The sequence below is a fragment of the Miscanthus floridulus genome, chromosome 9 (genome assembly GCF_019320115.1).
Source record: "Miscanthus floridulus cultivar M001 chromosome 9, ASM1932011v1, whole genome shotgun sequence".
In the NCBI taxonomy this organism is placed as follows: Eukaryota; Viridiplantae; Streptophyta; class Magnoliopsida; order Poales; family Poaceae; genus Miscanthus; species Miscanthus floridulus.
In genome coordinates, this window is record NC_089588.1 from 7,265,744 (window position 1) to 7,285,913 (window position 20,170).

The 20,170-nt window shown below is 50.1% G+C and overlaps 3 protein-coding genes across 3 annotated transcripts; 2 read left to right on the top strand and 1 right to left on the bottom strand.

Annotated features, from left to right (window-relative positions):
- The first annotated feature begins 3,387 nt into the window (after positions 1-3,387).
- LOC136481267 (ethylene-responsive transcription factor ERF095-like) lies at positions 3,388-4,522 on the top strand. The gene has a single exon (XM_066478631.1). It carries the CDS (start codon positions 3,511-3,513, stop codon positions 4,162-4,164), a length of 654 nt encoding a protein of 217 aa, XP_066334728.1. The 5' UTR covers positions 3,388-3,510; the 3' UTR covers positions 4,165-4,522.
- A 1,716-nt stretch (positions 4,523-6,238) lies between these two features.
- LOC136483355 (cysteine desulfurase 1, chloroplastic-like) lies at positions 6,239-17,983 on the bottom strand. Its single transcript, XM_066480380.1, has 10 exons — positions 17,728-17,983; positions 17,096-17,229; positions 16,553-16,712; positions 15,998-16,184; positions 15,589-15,734; positions 15,423-15,495; positions 15,226-15,289; positions 14,622-14,721; positions 14,370-14,528; positions 6,239-6,613 (listed from the first exon to the last, which is right to left on the bottom strand). Exons 1-10 carry the CDS (start codon positions 17,914-17,916, stop codon positions 6,443-6,445), a joined length of 1,383 nt encoding a protein of 460 aa, XP_066336477.1. The 5' UTR covers positions 17,917-17,983; the 3' UTR covers positions 6,239-6,442.
- Positions 17,984-18,103: 120 nt separating this feature from the next.
- On the top strand, positions 18,104-19,965 carry LOC136483356 (mannan endo-1,4-beta-mannosidase 8-like). The gene is made up of 5 exons (XM_066480381.1): positions 18,104-18,505; positions 18,728-18,922; positions 19,059-19,181; positions 19,266-19,477; positions 19,603-19,965. Exons 1-5 carry the CDS (start codon positions 18,104-18,106, stop codon positions 19,949-19,951), a joined length of 1,281 nt encoding a protein of 426 aa, XP_066336478.1. The 3' UTR covers positions 19,952-19,965.
- The last annotated feature ends 205 nt before the right edge of the window (positions 19,966-20,170 follow it).

Sequence of the window (20,170 nt, forward strand, 5' to 3'; positions counted from 1 at the left end):
TGCTAGAGGCGGCTGGGTGCCCGCCCGTATAAATCGTTTATTTATAGAGGCAGAAAAGTAGAGGCGGCTAGGAGAACCATCTCTATAGTGGCTTTCCAGCCGCCTCTACTGCGAAAAACTGTAGTAGTGTCGCTTGAGTTGCTCTCCTCTACAAATATCAATAACTATTAAATACTATATACTTCATCCGTCCACAAAAGAATGCAATTCTCGCTTTTTGAGAAGTCAGATAGTTTGAACTTTGACTAAACTTATATAAAAAAAAGTACTAACATTTATTATACAAAATAAGTACCATTAGACTTGTTCTAGAATATATTTTCATACTAAATTTATTTGGAGACATAAATGCTAATATTATTATTTACTATAAATTTGGTCAAAGATGAGCTAGTTTGATCGATACGGATCCCATAATTGCATTCTTTTTGTGGATGGAGAGAGTATTAATTTTAATAACTGAATGTTGATGCATATAAAACTTCCTGTTATAACTTGAATTAATAAGCTACTTACTCCGGCGGTTGTTGATAATCCCCTTGGGTGCAGAGATTTTAGATTAGTTCGGGCTCTCATAGGACAATTATTGGTAGATCAAGTATAGCGACCTTCATGTGTTGTCCAAAGTCAGGATCGTTTCTGGTGACAACATGGCATACAAGAACGACAAATCAATCGGCATGATCTCATCCATGGTTTCAGCCGGCTTTTAAGTTTATTCTCTGTCACATAACACTGTTGAATAAGCCGCAATAAACCAGGAAAACCACCGGCCGAACAGGGTAGCCGGCAGCGATCCGATCATCTCTTCTTCTATTCCATTCCATACATAGAAGTGGGGCATGGTCGCCATGAACTTTCTTCATTGTCATGTCACGCCGTGTGGTGGTCAGACGTGGCTTTCTCAGAGCGCGTTCCAGCCATGGCACGCCTCGGTGGCGACCGGCGCGTCGAAGGCTCGCTCAGGCCACACAACGCGTGCAAGGCCTGGGCGGAGCGAAGTCGGGGGGGGGGGGGGGGGGGGGGGGGGGGCAAGCCCGGCAACGCTCCGGTACTTCACACAAGGCGGGGGCCTGTAGGGCGAGGACTGCCGCTCAGGCACCTGGCAACAAGGCCGACCAGCTCGCGTGGCAGATTCGGCCCTCGCGCTCAACCTCGTAAGCTACCTCTATTTTCCTTGTTCCTCGCCGTCGATTTCGTTCGCTTTTGCTCGCTGATTCGGCCCGGCGTCGGCGATGAGTGATCAATACTTATTTGATCTTGCCATCTTGGTGTTGCAGACCAAGCATGCAAACTCGGAGGTGTTGGTGCACGTACTGATTGTTGGTTAATAATTAATTAATTCATAACCAATCAGGAGGTGAGAGGTTTGCATTTTTTTCCTTTTCGCTGAATTCACTCATCGGGGGTTTTGAAAACCATGACAAACAAAAGATGGCTATCAGGTTTTTCCTGGATGTGTAAGCCCATTCACCTAAGAGCATCTTCAATTTACTTGGCAAATCTTGTGATTTGCCAACTCCCAAAATTATATGTCAAGTAAAAAAACAATCCATCTCCAAGAGTTTGGCATTTTTGACTTGGTAAAATAAAAAAACCCGTTAACAAAACGAAGAGGCCCGCTAAGCGAACGAAGAGCCCCGCTAAGAAACGAAGAGCCCCGGATGCCAAGCCGTATACGCGCGCGCGGAGGGAAGATTTGCCAAGTTGCTATTGATGCCAAGTTGTTTTGCCAAACTGTTGGAGGCTATTGTTTCTTGTTTTGCCAAAATTATATGGATGCCAAGTTGAGATAGCAAATTCTTGGAGATGCTCTAATCTCTGCTAGCTGTGTAATAGCAGCTTGTGTGATTGTACTACTAACTTATCGGTGAAGAAAGTTAATGAGAATATATGCGTGTGTAATAGCAGTCATGTTCGCTCGAACTTATCAGCTCGGCTTATCAACAATGGTACAATGTTTTTCTTTCACGACAAAACAGTATCAGCTAGCTTATCAGCCGCAGAAATCATCAGCCATACAGGTTTGCCTTATTTGTAATGCTGCATGTTGTCAAATTGACTTATTGTATAACGGATGTTATTGACGCAGCAAGGAAACAGAGAGGCATGACTCAAAACCAATGGAGGGGCAAACATGTCTTTTTTGCCTTAGATTAGACTTAACATCGTTAGAGGTAGGGATGAAAACTGGAAAAACTCGTCCTTGTATTTGTGTGATTACGTTTTCGTATTTGTGAAAATAGAAGATGGTGTTTTCGGTCTCTTTTATTTGGGATCTCGTTTTAATACGGGATGGACCTGTATCCCTTTTTCAATCTATGCTTGATGTGCGTAACAATCACGTGTCCTTGATTTATGTTAATACACTTATTAATCATCAAATATGCATGTAACATGTTAACACACATGACATGCAAGTGAATATTAGATCGATCGTTATATGTGTATAATATTGTGTGACTTTATACATGTATACTTGAGAATATTAGATTATGTGATCTTAATTTAATTTTCTGGCTCTTCGTCCGTATTTGTTTATTTTTTCAGATGTCCGCATATCCCGATTCTGTTTTCGATCCTAGCTTTTTGAACCCAACCCTGCTTTCGTAAAAAAAGATATAGAAAAGGAAACAGGAGAGAGGTTTCCATGTTGTTTCCGTCCGTTTTTATCTCAGTTAGAGACCCGAAATCACCTAAGTGTCAGCTACTCCCTTCCTTCCATACTGAAATATAAGGAACCAAGGGTTTAAAATCGGTACAAAAGCATAAGATATTCTAGGTCCTCAGCTCCTCTCTCTATCTTTATTAACCGAGCACCCCTTTCCTTTTAAGTACAACTTATCTTCCCTTCTAATTCTTGGCAAGAAATAATACCATGTAAATATTCCTTTTAAACTAGGAAAGCAATAACCGAACTACTCACACTCTCCTAATTAGTGAGGGGGTAATGCGGTATTTTGCCAAGCTCTTTATTTTGTTTGATTGAAAATGTCTTCGATTCCTTGTATTTTAGGATGGAGGGAGTATAGGAAAGAAAAGATAAAATATATGACATATATAAAAAAAAAGATTTTGAATTTAGGTGCTAAATAGAAAAAAAGAGAGTTTTTGTGGTGTCATACACAGAATTTTCTGTTGAACAAAAAGTCGTAAAAGAGCATGCTTCAAAAAAAAAAAGTCGTAAAAGAGCATGGCTGACGTGGCACAAGCCTCTACTCCAGTCGGTCGCTCTCCTCACCTCACCTGCTCCGCACCGCACCAAGTCCCTGACACGAGGGGCCGGACTTGCAACGGGAACCACGGGCCATCAGTGGATAGACGGACTACCAGAAATGCCCCCGTGCCAAACGGATTCTCTTCCCCTTCGTCTGTACACAGCGTCCGTCGTCCTCTTTCGTCTCCTCTCCTTTCCCCACTCTTCTCCCTAAAACCCTCCCAAAACCACGCGCTCCTCCGATCCGCACCCACCCATTGATCCGCTCCCCCCACCACCCGCGCGATCTCGCCATGGACGACACGCACCACCACCTCCGCCCGCGCCACGCCGCCGGGGGCCGCGTGGTCCGCGTCCGCTTCGCCGATTCCGACGCCACCGATTCTGATTCCGACGAATGCCACCGCCTCCTCCACCAGATCGGCCAGCCGCTCCCCTCGTCCCCCGCCCCCGCCCCGAAAAGGAACCGCCTTGGCGACCGGCCGTTCCGCGGCGTGCGGCGGCGGCCGTGGGGCAAGTACGCGGCGGAGATCCGCGACCCGGGGCTCGCGGGGAAGCGCCGCTGGCTCGGCACCTTCGACACCGCCGAGGAGGCCGCCGCCGTCTACGACGCCGCCGCGCTCCGCATCCGCGGCCGCCACGCCGTCACCAACTTCCCCTCCTCCCCCGCCGCCGTCGCGCCGGCGCCTGCCCTCGCCGCTCCTCCCGCTCCGTCCCCGGCACCTGAGGCCGAGACCTCCTCGGCGTCCACGGTGGTCGACGCTGGCGCTGGCGGCGACGACGAGGTCACCGGGGTGCCGCCGCCACCGCCGTCGTGGTTCGGGGAGGGCGGCCCGCAGGAGCTCTTGGACTTCGGCCTGCCCCCCGCGGCGGCGAAGCGGGGCCAGTGGGAGGAGGAGTTCGGCGATCTGGGTGACCTCGACCACCTCTTCGACCTGCCTCTCTGACCCACCAATTTTGCCCTCTGAAAATGGGACGGGACGCCGGTGAGAATTTTCTGTTTATAGTATAGTTGGAATCGAAATGAAATCCAGAGATCAAAAATCTTGTTTTTGTTTGCGCGGCGGTGACCGGTGAGCGGTCAGTGAGTGAGCAATTCAGTTTTGATTATCTGACGAGTTGTTTTGAGAGCGCATTGTTTCTGGCTAGTATGAGAAATCATGCTGAAATGCAATTATTATAAATTTATCTCCAATGATGAAATTCGATAGGTCAGTGCAATGCAACAGCTTTTGTATGACGATTGATCTGTCGTCGGATCATTTGCCTTGGCAAACAAAAAGATGGGTGTAAATAGTATAAATAAATTCAGTAATTCAGCAAAATGCCTTTTATCAGTCGTCAGTGTCCAACACTGGTCAGTTCTTTCATCTTCAGTGATCAGTTTAAGGCCCTGTTTGTTTGTGCTCATACGCTCGTTCGCGATGGGAGAAGCCGGATACGCCCGCCAAACGGCTCGCGACGGCATCCATCGCAAACGTGGCGTCCGCGTTCGCTTTCCTTCCCGCAACGGCGATTGGAAAAGCGCGAAGGGCTGCGATTTGGAAATCGCAAGCGCTTTTCCTCTCCCTCCCAACCTGTGCGCGCTCACGACGCCGGCTTCCCTCCCCGCCGCTGCCTAGCTCTTCCCACCCCGCCTCCCTCCTTCATCCCCTCCGGGGCCAGATCCAGCGCCAGCTCTCCTCTCCGCTGTCGCCTCCCTCGTCCGGACCGGCAGCCTGCACAGGGCTCCCTCCGGACCGGCAGCCAGCGGCCCCTCCCCGCTCCCCTCCCCTCAACTGGACACTGGATCTCACACCAGAGATCGCGAATACAAGCGTGCCAATTTCTAGATGTCAGCTCGCAGAATTAGCTATGTTCACCGAGGTAGCAATAACCTCAAGGGCACGTTTAAATTGCAAAAAATTTCAATCCGATGAATAGTAGCACTTTCGTCTTATTTAGTAAATATTGTCCAATCGTAGACCAACTAAGCTCAAAAGATTCATCTCGTGATTTTCAACTAAACTGTGTAATTACTTATTTTTTTACCTACATTTAATGCTCCATACAAGCGGCTAAAAATTGATATGATGGAGAGAGAGTAAAAAAACTTAGAATTTGGAGGTGATCTAATCAAGGCCCAAGTTAGCTGTACACATCACCACTGACAGAGTCAGATTAGTAGTAGTACAAATCATTGTGCCAACAGTTCACTGTCGCCTCATCTTCCTGTATGCTGTTCGTTTTCGACACGCTGGACGCTGTAGTACAGCAGCTGCAGGTCACAACATTATAGGGAACCCAACCCAAATTGCCCAATCCTGCCTCCCCAGAACCCCGCTACACCTACACTTGTGCATCATCTGCTTGCACTTGTTTTAGCGTTGGTGATGAATTCACGAGGGCACCAGCAGTGGCGACTCATAAGCCAGCAGCTCTAAGCATTTTTTTTTTCATATTTTAATAGAAGAGAGAGATCAAAAGCTAAACTCATACACATATTCTAAGATCATGTGAGAGTGTCATGTGAGCCTAATCATACTATAAGACATTGCTAAAAGCTAGCACCGGTGGAGAGGTTGGCTTGTCCTAATATGCTCAAACCCAGCCCAGGCATGTGAAAAGCGACACCTAATGATTCAGTGCAAGCATGGAACCCAAGCAAAAGGAAGATGCAGCACTAGAGCACTATGGTCTGTCTGTTGTGTAAACAGTGGACTTAGTGTTGCCTGTATGGACTCCGAGTTGCAACACCAAATAGCTAATTGAACAAAACTTCCATCTTACTATACTAATACATAAAGCAACAGCAAACGGCTCTGCACCGTATGTGATGTAAGTAATATGGAGTATGTACAAAACAGGCTGCTAAAACCAGGATCGCACATCCAGAACAAGCTGAAATAATTTGCCATGCAAACCTCAGCTGGATATACTTCACGGCAAGTTGTTAGAGTCATGTGCAGTGCAGGACACAATATAACACAGAATTCTGCTGCATAACAGTGACCTAGGACTTCTCATGTGGATGCGGTATACTGGTTAAAATGGTCGTTTGCACTCTCTGCATTCTGAACTTCGTTTAACAAGAACAGACAAATAAGGAAGAACAGTTTGAGAAGATGTACACTCTGGATGTTTCCTTTGTACCAAATATATGTATACTTTTTTTTGTACAACAGCTCAAATGAGAGTGATGAAACTGCCAGAAGGGGAGAACTTAGGAGTACTAATCAAACCACACTAGTATCGAGTCGTGAGGAAATCAATAGTGGATTTAAGTGCATTGATGAAGGTATCCACCTCATCTTTCGTATTGTAGAAGTGAAGACTTGCACGAGCACTTGCAGTGATACCAAGGGTCCTATGCAAAATCTGTGCACAATGATGGCCTGATCGAATTGCTACGCCGTGCTGAAACAAAAGGGTCAGCAAATCAATAATGAATTACCAGTGCTGATGAAGATTCGTTTCATGGAATAAGCAGAAGCATCATACCACTAAATCATTTACTGGAACCATTTAGTTTTGGTAACAGTTATTTCAGGGCAAGTCAACCAGACAACACGAAATCAGAGACAAACAACATGGTATGACAGGTGATTGCTCGTTCGTTGCAACAGATTTCAAATAAAAAAGTGTATAAAGTTTTAAGCTCTAATAGTTGAATCTATACAATAGTATAATAAGCGTGCAATCCAAAAACTCCGTCTCCTCTCACAGAACACTGTTACCGGCACAGTCAACGCGCGATGTGTTTTCCCTGCTGAACAGTAACGGGTTTTCGTAAACAGAAACCGGGTTTTGGAACAGTAACGGGTGCTATGAACAGCATTTACCCGTTAAGGAACAGTACCACCCTGTTTTTCCCTTTTTTTTTTGGACACAATACAAATATTTTTTCCCCACTATTACCCGCGCAAAGCGCGGGGTTCCCTGCTAGTGATATCAGGATGATTCTGCTGCGTCATCATCACCGAGGTGGCGTTTGGATTAGGGGAATGAGAGGTGGGGTGGGACAGGGAACCGATCAGGGAAATGGGAAATACAGGAGATAATCTTATCCCGTGTTTGGAGGGGAATGGGAAATGGAGGAAGAGGAATGGGAGATGAGAGACTCTTTTCCGATGTTTTAAACCCAACGGCAGGGTTACGTATACTAGTGTCGGTGTTTTTGGACCGGCGAGCCCTCAACCAACTAGTGAAAGTGTACTGCGTGTCCCTAATCCCGGAGGGTGATGCAAAGAGACACATGGTTTATACTGGTTCAGGCAATAGGTGCCCTACGTCCAGTCTGAGGGAGCGATCTTGTATTCCTTGCACCGAGGTGCTTGTAGTAGGGGTTTACAAGCTGGGCGAGAGAGTGAGCTAGTCCCAGATCTCTACGTGGAGCGGTGTGGATTGCTTGAGATGTTGATCTCTTGCAGTGAGGGAGCGTGCGTATTACAGAGTGTTGCGCATTGCTTGCGCGTGTGTCTGTCTGAGTGATGTCTCCGCCTGTGTGTGCGTCCAGCGGCGAAGCTACGTCATGGGTTGTGGGTGCGGCTGCACCCATAGAAAAACGAAAATCCAATACTATATTCAAATTTTTACCATGTTTGCAACCCAAATTCAAGTATCTATCTAACAAGCGCACCACCCTTTGATTCGCTCTAGCTTCGCCACTCTGTGCGTCTGTGTTTTGTGAGTTCGTCTGTGCGTGTCTAGAAATGGCCCCGGTCACTCCCTTTTATAGTCGAAGGGGGAGACAGGGGCGATACATGTGTACGCTGCGTGGCGTTTTGTGAGCAGAAGCGGTGTGTCCGTGCCCTGTAGCTTGTTACATATACAATTAAGCCACAACAAAACTATATAGGTGGTGGAAGGCCATCAATTTATCATCTGATACACAGATCATTGCATAGAATATGCGAATGTAAGAACCAACTACCATCACAGCATCAACTGTGTCAGTAAAGAAAATAAATTGTAAGAACAAATTAAAGCCACCGCTGGATGCTGAAAGTTGCAATTTCTCCTTGTGATCGATTTAGAATGTCTAAAATTTTATCTACTCTCGAATTACATTTTGTTAGTCGCTGAATTCTCATTCTTGGTAGTAGAAGAATTCTTACTCTCATCGAGAGAGGATGACACTAGGAGTTGGGACAATTTTCTTATCTATTTCTCACACAAGCTCACACAAATGCCATACCAACCTGAGGGGTTGGGGTTACATATTTATAGGCTGCTAGCCAGCCAAGCATATGCCAAGATGCTAGTCTAAGATGCTAGTCTAAGATGCTAATATGCTGTCCTAGCTAAGATGTTGTCCTCTAGTCTAAGATGCTGTCCTCTAAGATGCTGTCCTCTAGTCTAAGATGTTGTCCTAAAAACAAAAAAACAGCCACAAGGACCATGACCATGTGAGCATCATAGCCCCACAAAGACCAGCCACACATGAGACTTATCCATCATTCTCCCTCTAAGTCTTGTGCGTCGTCTTGTGGGAGAGTTGAACCATCCCGGTCCTGGAGCAGAGCTCAAGGAACTTGATCCTTCCAAGGGGCTTGGTGAACAGGTCCGTAAGCTGGTCCTTGGTGTTGATGTAGCTCGCCTTGATGCTCCCTTCCTCCAAACAGCCTCGGATGAAGTGGTACCTCACCCGGATGTGCTTGCTGCGTTCGTGGAACACGGGGTTCTTTGCCAGGGCCAGAGCGGACTTGCTGTCCACCCTGAGCTCCACCGCTCTAGTGTCTCCGCCGAGGAGATCACCAAGCAGTCGAGCGAGCCAGAGCGCCTGAGTCGAAGCGGTGGAGGCCGCTATGTACTCGGCCTCGCAGCTGGACAGGGCCACCACCTGCTGCTAACGAGGCACTTGCCGAGGAAGAAGAGGATCCCGCTCGTGCTCTTGCTGGTGTCGATGTCGCCGGCGTGGTCGCTGTCGCTGTACCCGACGAAGTGTGCCGCCCCAGGACACCTCGGGTAGTAGAGGCCGTGGTCGAGAGTCCCCGCAACGTAGCGGATGATCCTCTTCACAGCCTGCTGGTGCTCCGTCGTCGGTCGCTGCATGAACCGACTAACGTAGCCGACGGAGAATGCCAAGTCCGGCCGTGTGTGGGCGAGGTAGCGAAGGCTCCCCACAAGACGCCGGTACTGCGTAGCGTCCACCTCCTCCGTCGTGCTGTCGCGGCTCAGCTTCAGCCTCTCCTCCATCGGAGTGAGAGCTGGGTTGCAGTCGGTGAGCCCAGCTAGCTCAACGACGCGCTTGGCGTAGGCGGTCTGTCGAAGCGTGATCCCAGAGTCATCCTGGTGTACCTCGATTCCCAGGTAGAAGGAGAGAGGCTCCAGGTCACTCATCTGGAAGGTGGCCTTCATCTCTTCCTTGAATGCCGCCACCTCCGCATCCTTGGTGCTGGTGATCACCAAGTCGTCGACGTAGACACCCACCAGCAGGGCATTACCTCCATTGCCCCGTCGGTAGATGGCCGCCTCGTGCGGGCTTTGCTCGAAACCCATCCCCTTTAGCGTGGAATCCAGCTTGGCATTCCACGCCCTCGGTGCCTGCCGCAAGCCATAGAGGGCCTTGCGCAGGCGGAGCACCTTGCCCTCCTTGCCGGGGATCGCAAATCCCGGCGGCTGGTGCACGTAGACCTCCTCCTTCAAGTCGCCGTTAAGGAACGCCGACTTGACGTCCATGTGATGAATACGCCAGCCCTCCTGGGCAGCTAGCGCAAGGAGGAGTCGCACGGACTCCATCCGTGCCACGGGAGCAAAGGCGTCGTCGAAGTCGACCCCCTCCTGCTGCACGAAACCTCGTGCCACCAAGCGAGCCTTGTGCTTGACGATGGCGCCGGCTTCATCCCTCTTCAACTTGTACACCCACTTAAGGGTGATCGCGCGGTGACCACGAGGAAGATCAGCAAGCTCCCAGGTGCGGTTCTTCTCAACCGCATCCATCTCCAACTGCATCGCGGCGCGCCATGCCGCGTGTCTCTCGGCCTCTGCAAACGACCGAGGCTCGCCGTCGTCACACGCAAGGTGCAACTGCGCCTCCAGGTCGTGAGGCACCGGTCCCGGCACCGGCTGGTCGCCGAGAAGGTTCTCCACCGTACGGTACCGCAATGGCTCGCCGTCGTGGTACGCGTCGACGCGCTCCTCGTCGTGAGAGAGCGGAGTAGCGAGCTCAACCGGGCCGTGCTCGACACGAGCTAGTGGTGGAGTAGACGTGCCCGGAGTGGTGCCTGTCGGTGCTGGAGTGCGTGGCGTTGCCGGCTGTGGTGGAGCCGGCGAAGAGCTCATCGCAGCCGAGGTCTTGGCTGGAGAGCGTGGTGCTGTCGGAGTAGCAGGTGCCATGGTCGGTGGAGGCTCGGAGACGGGGGTGGACGCGCTCGCCGAAGAAGAACTACCTACTCCCCCAGCTCCCTCGAAGTGGACGTACTCGACAGTGAAGTCGTCGTACGTCGGAGCCGAGCCGTCGTCCACTGCCTTGTCCCACGCCCATCCTCGCCCTTCGTCGAACACAACGTCGCGCGCCGTGCGCACACGCTGTGTCTTCGGGTCGAGGATGCGGTAGGCCTTCGAGCCCTCCGCGTAGCCGATAAACACTCCCGGAGTGCTCCTGTCGTCGAGCTTGCTGATGTGGCCAAGCTCCTTGGCGAACGCGAGGCAGCCGAAGACCCGCAAGTGGGAGACCGCCGGCTTGCGCCCATGCCAAGCCTCGTACGGCGTCCTGCCGTCGAGCGCCTTGGTAGGCGAGCGGTTGAGGATGTAGACGGCCGTCACCACCGCCTCTCCCCAGAAGACAGCCAGCATCCCCCTCTGCTTGAGGAGGGCCCGAGCCATCCCCACAACCGTCTGGTTGCGCCGCTCGACGACGCCGTTCTGCTGCGGGCTGTACGGCGCGGAGTAGTGGCGCTGAATGCCCTCGTCAGCGCAGTACGACGCGAATTCAGCCGCCGTGAATTCGCCGCCGTTGTCGGTGCGTAGCACGCGCAGCTTGCGGCCGTACTCCGCCTCCGTAGCAGCCTGCGCGCGTCTGATGGCGTCCACAGCCTCTCCCTTGCTGCCGAGGACCATCACCCACATGTAGCGGGAGAGGTCATCGACGAGCAGCAGGAAGTAGTGTCGTCCTCCTGGTGTGGCCAGTGTCACCGGGCCACACAAGTCCCCGTGCACGAGCTCGAGCCTCTCCTTGGCTCGAAAGCTCGCCCGCTGGGGAAAAGGGAGTCGCCTCTGCTTCGTCAACACGCAGACGTCGCAGAGCTGCTCCACATGGTCGAGGCACGGCAGGCCTCGCACCATCTCCGTGGCACTGAGCCGCTTTAGGGCCTCAAAGTGAAGGTGCCCGAAACGCTCGTGCCACTGCCACGCCTCATCGTCCCGACGAGCAGCGAGACAGAGGGGTTGTGCCACCTGCACGTTAAGGACGTAGAGTCGATTTGCGCTTCTGGATACCTTGGCAAGAAGGCGACGACGACGATCCCAAATCCTCATGACTCCGTCCTCAACCACCACGCGCGAACCGTTCTCATCCAGCTGTCCCAAGCTGATGATGGAGTTCCTCAACGCGGGGATGTAGTAGACTCCGGTGAGCAGCCTGTGCTCACCAGACACGGCGGTGATGATGGAGCCGACGCCCTTGATCTCCACGCCGGAGGCATCCCCAAACTTGACGGAGCCTCGGACGCTAGAGTCAAGCTCGGTGAAGAACTCCCGTCGACCGGTCATGTGATGGGTGGCGCCGGTGTCGAGGCACCACCCGTCAGTCTTGTCGTTGCCGGAGCTATTGCCGAGGAGGGCGTGTGCTTTTGGCTCGTCAAGGTGGAGGAGAGCCGCTGCGGCCGGTGCCGCTGGAGGTAGCTCGATGCTGGCATGTGCCATGAACAGAGCCGGCTCCTCCTCCTCCGCCTGTGCGACGTGGGCCTGGCCGCGTCGTGGCTGTCGACAGTCCTTGGCCCAATGGCCAAGCTGGCCGCAGTTGCGGCAGGCGTCGTCTCGTGCCGGCTTGTGCCTGCCGGCGGCGCCGCCCTGGGCGCCTCCGCGGGCATCACCCTCGGCACGTCCTCGCGCCCCGGCCTGGGCGTCTCTGCGCGCCTTGCGTGGCTTGCCACGCTTGCGGCCGCCTGTCGCGGAAGAAGGCTCCCCCTTCCTCCGGTCACCTTGGCTGGCAAGCCACTGCTCCCGAGTGAGGAGGAGCTTCCCGCCAGTGGTGATGGGCCCCGAGAGGGACTGTGGCTCATCGCTGTCGACGACCTTGAGGCGACCTATCGCCTCCTCGATCGACATCGTGGAAAGATCCAGCAGAGACTCGATCGAGCGAGCCATCTGCTTGTACTTCTCAGGGACGCAGCGGAAGAGCTTTTCGACAGCTCTCTCCTCGCCGTAAGTGTCGTCGCCGAACTGCACCATCTTCTGCAACAGAGTGTTGAGACGGAGAGCAAAGTCATCAACGTCCTCACCTGGCTTGAAGGCCAGGTTCTCCCACTCCTTGCGAAGTGCCTGCAGTGTGGACTTGCGGGCGCGGTCGCTGCCGATGCGTGCCGCAGCGATGGCGTCCCAAGCCTCCTTGGCAGTCCGCTTGCTGGTAAGCGAGAACTGCATCTCGGGCGGGACTGCAGCGATGAGAGCATCCAGCGCCCGTCGATCTAGGTCGTAGTCGACGTCGCCATACCGGACTGCCTCCCACATGTGCCGCACCTGGAGCTTTACCCTCATCACCGCAGCCCACTCGACGTAGTTGGTCTTGGTGAGGGTAGGCCACCCACCACCGGGACCGACGTCCCTGACAACAGCCTGGAGCCCGTGGTAACCACGGTACCGATCCGGGGAGAGAGAGCCACGCTGCCTGTGAAGGCCGCGCTCTCCATCGACCCGTCGGTACCGATCCGGGGAGAGAGAGCCACGCTGCCTGTGAAGGCCGCGCTCTCCATCGACCCGTCCGCCATCGTTGCCGTGCACGCCTCCTCCGGGAGCGCCACCGGCGCGTCCGCGCCTGTCTGGGCTGCCGCCGCGCTCGTGGGCGTGCACGGCTGCCCCAGGAGCGCCACCGCCGTGCGCGCCTCCTCCAGGAGCGCCGCCGGCGCGTCCGCGCCTGTCTGGGCTACCGCCACGCTCGTGGACGTGCGCGGCTGCCCACTGCGCCGCCCGCGCTCGCGCTGCCTCCCTCCCTAGCAGCTCGAGGTCCGCGTCGGCGGTGTCGTCAGCGGAAATGGAGCTGCCGATGCTGCCGCGCAGAGCCTCGACCTCCGCTGCCGCCGCACGCGCTGCATTCGCCGCCGCCGCTGCCTCCGCCTCCGCTCTGGCTGCTGCCAGCTCCGCCGCTGCCAGCCTCGACGCCCTTGCCGCCGCCGCAGCGGTCTCTGCCGCCGCTCGCTCGCGTTCCTCTGCCGCGGCAAGTTCGGCCTCCTGCCGACGCCGCGTGCTCGAGGCGACCGAGCGCTGAGACTGCCCTGCGGACATGACGCGCTACCGGAGGGCTACTGCGTGGGGAGAGGGCTGCTTCAGACGAGCTAGGAGAGGAGTGAACAGGAGCGGCCGGAGGAGCTGCTGCTGCCAACAACTGGGGCTGTTGTGGGGCTGGGAGAGAAGATGAGCAAGAGATGCTCAGGCTACAGGATAATACGGCTCCGATACCAGTTGTTAGTCGCTGAATTCTCACTCTTGGTAGTAGGAGAATTCTTACTCTCATCGAGAGAGGATGACACTAGGAGTTGGGGCAATTTTCTTGTCTATTTCTCACACAAGCTCACACAAATGCCATACCAACCTGAGGGGTTGGGGTTACATATTTATAGGCTGCTAGCCAGCCAAGCATATGCCAAGATGCTAGTCTAAGATGCTAGTCTAATATGCTAATATGCTGTCCTAGCTAAGATGCTGTCCTCTAGTCTAAGATGCTGTCCTCTAAGATGCTGTCCTCTAGTCTAAGATGCTGTCCTAAAAACAGAAAAACAGCCACAAGGACCATGACCATGTGAGCATCATAGCCCCACAAAGACCAGCCACACATGAGACTTATCCATCACATTTAAAAGCTAGGCAATGCAGAAGAGCAAGAGCAGATCATAGAAAGATCAGTAATATGCAACAGGAACGGAGTGGAGTTATAAAGTTATCTGAGAAGTCCTGTTATGCAGTCTGAATAATGAGCTCAGAGCAAGACTGACAAAAGTACACAACTAGAGCATACCTGCAGATCAAGAATTTCTGCAATATCTGTAGGATGAACATTCTCAATATTGAAGGAACACAGCGGAGCACGGTGAACAGTTTGGGAAGGTGCTGGACCATATATCTGAATATTTGGAACAGAAAGAAGGCTTTCGTAGAGATATGTCCCCAACTCTTTCTGGACAGCAAAAATTAACAGGAGTGAGAATGCTATCACAGGAATAGCTCTTTCTATGGAGCACAATAGGAGCAAGATAGATGTCATATTGACCTCATATTCATGGATCTGCTCCATGCCGATGCATGATAAATAATCAATGGCTGCTCCCAATCCTATAGCTTCTCCAATTGCAGGAGTTCCAGCCTCAAATCTTTCCAAACCATATAGTAAGACATGAATCAAGAGCATTATAAGAAAACAATAACAATAGGAGACATAAATGAAGAACATTATAACAGGGAAATTTGTCTATGCATTTCTGCGATTTTGTCTATAGCACACTCTTTTGTCTGGGACAGGGGTCATACAGAAAAGCAAATTTAACAGTGTCCTACTGACAGATCCAATTCTATTAGTATCCTGGATACAGATTTCCCCAATAAGAGTGATGTGTGGCCTGTTAATAATTCGGGTACAGGTTAACCATGGATATTCAATGTGTGCCATATCAAGATGGAAATAGTCAAATTCCACATCAGAAAGCTGCAAACAAAAGCAGAATCAATGTTTGATCATTAACTTGTAAAAGGTGTGCCCTGTTGTCTAGTAACTTTTCTATCACTTAAGATACTACATACACTGTAACGACTTTCCTCAAAACATATGATAGCACCCAATGACAGATCTTGAAAGATCAAAGCAATGAGTTCCTCACCTAGAGGGAGGCTCGGCGTATGTAGATTTGTCTTGGAATACATCTGCAATCATTTCGCCACCACCTGCAGCAAAATCAATACAAGCCTAAGTAAAATGCAAACAGGAAACTGAGGCTTACCCAATGCTGTAGATTTAGCTACTGATTTTATCCTCTGACAGTGAGTGAACAAGTTCATTCACCTTGCAGTATCTTACCTAAGAAAGGCTCCATAGATGACAAAATCTCAAATTTACCATGCAAAAATCCAACGCCTGTAGGGCCACACATCTGAGAAGTTCAGCCCATAATTTGTGAAGGTCAATTGTTGTGTATTCCAACATGACTAGAAATTAATTTATAACAGAAATTTTATGATAAAACCTTATGAGAGGATGCGACAAGAAAGTCTGCGCCAAGTTTCTGAACATCAACTGGCATATGGGGAACACTTTGGCAAGCATCTACAAGGACTTTAGCTCCAACTCTGTTTGACCATGTTACAATCTCCTCGATAGGAAGCATGGAACCTGGAAACCATGAAGGAATGTAGTTGAATGCGGCTCAAATTGTAGTTTTAAGATAATTGATAGGAATAACATCAGTTGCATATTTACTTTCAGCCTCATTGGGTACGAAAGAAACTACAAATTATCATATAAAGTTCTACACAGCTATTTGATTAACAATTATGTCATTAATACCAATATATTAATAGCTTTTCACAAAGACCATAAGTTACAGTATAATTATCATGACCTTTAAGAATATTTCAAATAAGGCATTAGCTTACCTAGAACATTTGCGACATGATGAACAACAACTATCTTTGTCTTGCTTGACAGAAGCCCTTTAAACTGCTCAATATCTGGGACATTTTCTCTAGTCAATCCAACATACTTTAAGGTAGCTCCAGTCTTCTGGGAAACAAATTGCCATGGAACAATAGCACTATGATGCTCCGCAACTGTAAGAACAATCTGGCCAAGAAAATAGGGGAAAAAAGGTTCTTATCAAGAATATACAAAATACTGCATGTTTCCCAAGAACACGTACTAGGTCATACTACTTGGTACAATTTGGGATCGACAAACCAGCATTGTTCTCTAGCAGTCATTAGATGGGCACTTTACTAACAAACAAACTACAAAGGAATGAGTGGGACTTTTAAATTTTATTTATTGTTGTTTTTGTTGTTACAATTATTATTTTTGCATAAGGCCAAAACCCAAAGTAGTGATAGAGGCACAACTTCTACGGTTGCATGAATCAATATAGAAAGTTAGGATCATAAACAGCAGGTACAGTAAACGATAATGTAACAGCAGGAACGAGATAGAAGCCTCACTTCATCTCCTTCTTTCAAGTTAGACAGTCCCCATGAATAGGCTACCAGATTGATAGCTTCAGTAGCATTTCGAGTGAAAACAATCTCTCTGCTATCAGCTGCGTTGACAAAATTTGCAACTTTTCTTCTTGCATCCTCATATGCATGAGTAGCCTTCGCGCTGGTGCCAAAGAAATCAGCATGTCAGTTAACTTACAACATGTGTACTGTGTACACATATATTGGTACCGGCTTAAACACCCAAAACTCAAACAGATGAAGGAGCTCATGCACATTGGCCAAAGAACACCATGAACCGACTAATCTAGCTTTCTTTGGATAGTGTTTCAGTTGATTATTTTGCGCATATTACTGAAGAATCAAGGATCAAGAACATTAAACACTACATAGTTTTACTTCTATAGAATCAAAATTTGGTATTTGAGATCCACATGAAAGAGCTTACCAAAATCAACAACAAAGCGTTAACAAAATGAAGTGAAAAAAAGGATTTATAGTTTAGACACACTTCATGGAGAAATAACATATAATTGTATATACTACCTGAGTGCATGAATACCACGATGAACATTCGAATTGTACGATCGGTAGTACTCATCTAATGTTCTCATCACACTACAGGGTTTCTGTGATGTTGCACCATTGTCGAAGTAAACTAATTTGGCACCATCGAATTCCTGCAAGTTCCAACAGTAAAAATGAAATCAGAGTCTCCTAAGTCCTAACTAAAATGTTACTAGAAGCTACTAGTATCCAACAGACAGTAAGACTACTTTGCGCACCGTGTCCCGTGGTATGGCACTGATTCTCTAACGAGAAGGAAAAGAAAAACCTTATGATAGTAGTAGCAATTCACAAGCTACTAAATCCAACTGCTGGAGTTACTCTAAGAATGTAAGCATGGTTGTATTTTCACCTCGAAAGTTACTAACTTCTGAACATCCAACTGCTGGAGTTACTCTAAGAACGTAATCATGGTTCTATTTTCACCTCCAAAGTTACTAACTTCTGAACAATCAGAAGTTCAGAACCGATGTGCAGCTGCCACACACACAGAGTCTGAGTAGCAGGAACTCAAATGAAGACTAACTGAGCTCAAAGGCTTAAGATTGATTGAACTGTAATATAACCCGAGCAAAGCGGCAGATAAAACGGGCGTAGGCAGCACGACAAACCTGGTGAAGGATGGGGAAGTCGACGCGGGTGCGGTGCCCCAGCGACGAAACCGGCTCCGCCTCCCGCGACGGCGCCGCCACGGCCGCTGCGCACCAGCCTCGCCTGGAGGGGGTGGGCTTGACGAAGCCACTTCCGACACCGGAGGAGCCGGGGAAGCAGCACCGGAGCGCCGCCGCCGTCGCCGCCATGCGCGCCGTCGCGGCTCTCTTGATGAATGACGAGAACGATAGCTTTTTTGTTCGGTTGCGGCTTCTTTCTGCCGCTGTGCTGTAGGTCCCACGTGTCAGCCTCCAAACAAGAGCAAGCCTCGAGATGCCGCCGTTGGGGCGGGCGTTGACCGGCCTGACCGTGGCCGGACCCACCTGTCACCCACCCATGGAATCGGCGTGGGAGTGGAACAGCCCGACGTGTCCTCGCCTGGCGGCGCCGCCGCTCCGAGCGACGCCTCGCGTGTCGCTCCTCCGCTGCTTCCTCCTCGCGGCCTCCTGCTGCATCCCCCGCGCCATGCCGCCGGGCGCCGGCGAGGGCGAGTGGGCGGCGGTGGAGCGCCGGGGCCCGCACCTGTGGGCGTCGGGGCGGCCCTTCGTCGTCCACGGCTTCAACACCTACTGGCTCATGTACTTCGCGGCCGACCCCGCCACGCGCCCCGCGGTCACCGCCGCCCTCGCGGACGCTGCCCGCGCCGGGCTCAACGTGTGCCGCACCTGGGCCTTCAACGACGGCGGGTACCGCGCGCTGCAGCTCAAACCCTTCTCCTACGACGAGGAGGTCTTTCAGGTGCGCGCCCTGTCGCTATTCCTGTAGCATGCGCGGCGCTTGTTCGATGAAATGCTTGGTGCATGGGCCTCTCGTCTTCATATCATTTATTATTGTCAATCGTCCAGCGTTTGTACTACATTCCCTGTATCTCTCAAACAGAGACTCATATCTGTGCAGTAGTACTAGTTACTAATTAATTAAGTGACAACTAAGCTTAGAATTCCATTTATTTTGTTACAGGCATTAGATTTCGTGATCAGCGAGGCAAGAAACCATAAGATGAGGCTGATACTGTCACTGTGTAATAACTGGGAAGATTATGGAGGTAAGGCACAGTATGTAAGGTGGGGAAAGGATGCTGGCCTGGATCTTACTTTCGATGACACCTTCTTCTCTGATGCCACAATCAAGAGCTACTACAAAGCTTTTGTTAAGGTAAACGTTCCGCTTGCATGGCTCAAAATGGAGAAGCGAGTCTCAATATATTCATAGCTTCGTGATCTTAATTCTTATCAACATCTGTTTTTAGGGCACTTTTTTTTTGTTTGTTCACCGTTCTTTCATATCTTAGGCTGTTTTGACAAGAAAAAATACAATCACAAATGTCGCCTACATGGATGACCCTACGATTCTTGCCTGGGAGCTGATTAATGAGCCACACTGCCATTCAGATCCATCAGGCAACACATTGCAGGTCCTTACTTTGCTTTCTATTTGTTACAGCTACAGTTATGTTTCCTTTTATTTTTCGTGTTTTAACACTTGGAGTTTCTTGTAGGCATGGATAGAAGAGATGGTGTCATATGTGAAGTCTATAGACCCTGTGCACCTTTTAGAGATCGGCGTTGAAGGGTTTTATGGTCCGTCGACTCCAGAACTTCTGCATGTGAACCCAGATGCTTATTCTGGAACTATTGGGACGGATTTTATCAGGAACCATCGTGCACTGGGAATTGATCTGGCTTCTGTTCATATTTATTCTGACAATTGGTAAGTCCTCATGTAGACATGCTCTTTCCACTGTGAGTTCTGTAGCTGACCAGCTATAAATGCTTCATCTAGGCACTTCATGAGATTGAGTTGATTATCATGACTGAGTGAGATCCTTTTGCCAGGTTGCCTCACTCTGAAGAGGACAGTCACCTCCAGTTTGTGAAAACCTGGATGCAACAGCATATTGATGATGCAGCCAACTTGCTTGGGATGCCAATTCTGATCGGGGAGTTTGGGGTATCACTTAAGCATGGAAAGTTTGGCCATAAGTTTCGCGAAGCTTTCATGGAGACAGTCTACAGTACTTTTTTGAGCTTTTGGAAGAGTGGAGTGATTGGAGGAGGCTGCCTTGTTTGGCAGCTTTTCCCTGAAAGCACTGAGCACATGGATGATGGTTATGCAGTCTTTTTTTCAAAATCACCATCCACATTAAAATTACTTACAGATCACTCGAGGAGTCTAGAATCTTGAAAATGTGTTGCCTCCCTACTTATAAGAGTATATGACACAGTCCATGCTTTAAGTTTTTGCAAGCCAAAAAACATGTCCCAGAAAGTTGAAAGTTTAGTGTTTAAATTGTAAGGCACGTGTGATTATGACAATAATATGTACTGGCCTCTGGATCTGAAAAATAATGTGTTTTCATGTAAATGAGAGGGTAGATATTGAACTTTGGAATGAAATTTCCTG

What these genes read in the sequence shown, in the direction of transcription:
- LOC136483356 (XM_066480381.1), top strand. Translation starts at nt 18,104, where the DNA reads ATGGAATCGGCGTGGGAGTGGAACAGCCCGACGTGTCCTCGCCTGGCG. An exon ending in ACGACGAGGAGGTCTTTCAG is followed by an intron (nt 18,506 to 18,727) that starts GTGCGCGCCCTG and finishes ATTTTGTTACAG; the next exon opens with GCATTAGATTTCGTGATCAG. An exon ending in CATATTTATTCTGACAATTG is followed by an intron (nt 19,478 to 19,602) that starts GTAAGTCCTCAT and finishes TCCTTTTGCCAG; the next exon opens with GTTGCCTCACTCTGAAGAGG.
- LOC136483355 (XM_066480380.1), bottom strand. Translation starts at nt 17,916, where the DNA reads ATGGCGGCGACGGCGGCGGCGCTCCGGTGCTGCTTCCCCGGCTCCTCC. An exon ending in TACGCCGAGCCTCCCTCTAG is followed by an intron (nt 14,722 to 15,225) that starts GTGAGGAACTCA and finishes TGGTTTGGAAAG; the next exon opens with ATTTGAGGCTGGAACTCCTG. An exon ending in AGCAGATCCATGAATATGAG is followed by an intron (nt 14,529 to 14,621) that starts GTCAATATGACA and finishes TTTGCTGTCCAG; the next exon opens with AAAGAGTTGGGGACATATCT.
- LOC136481267 (XM_066478631.1), top strand. Translation starts at nt 3,511, where the DNA reads ATGGACGACACGCACCACCACCTCCGCCCGCGCCACGCCGCCGGGGGC.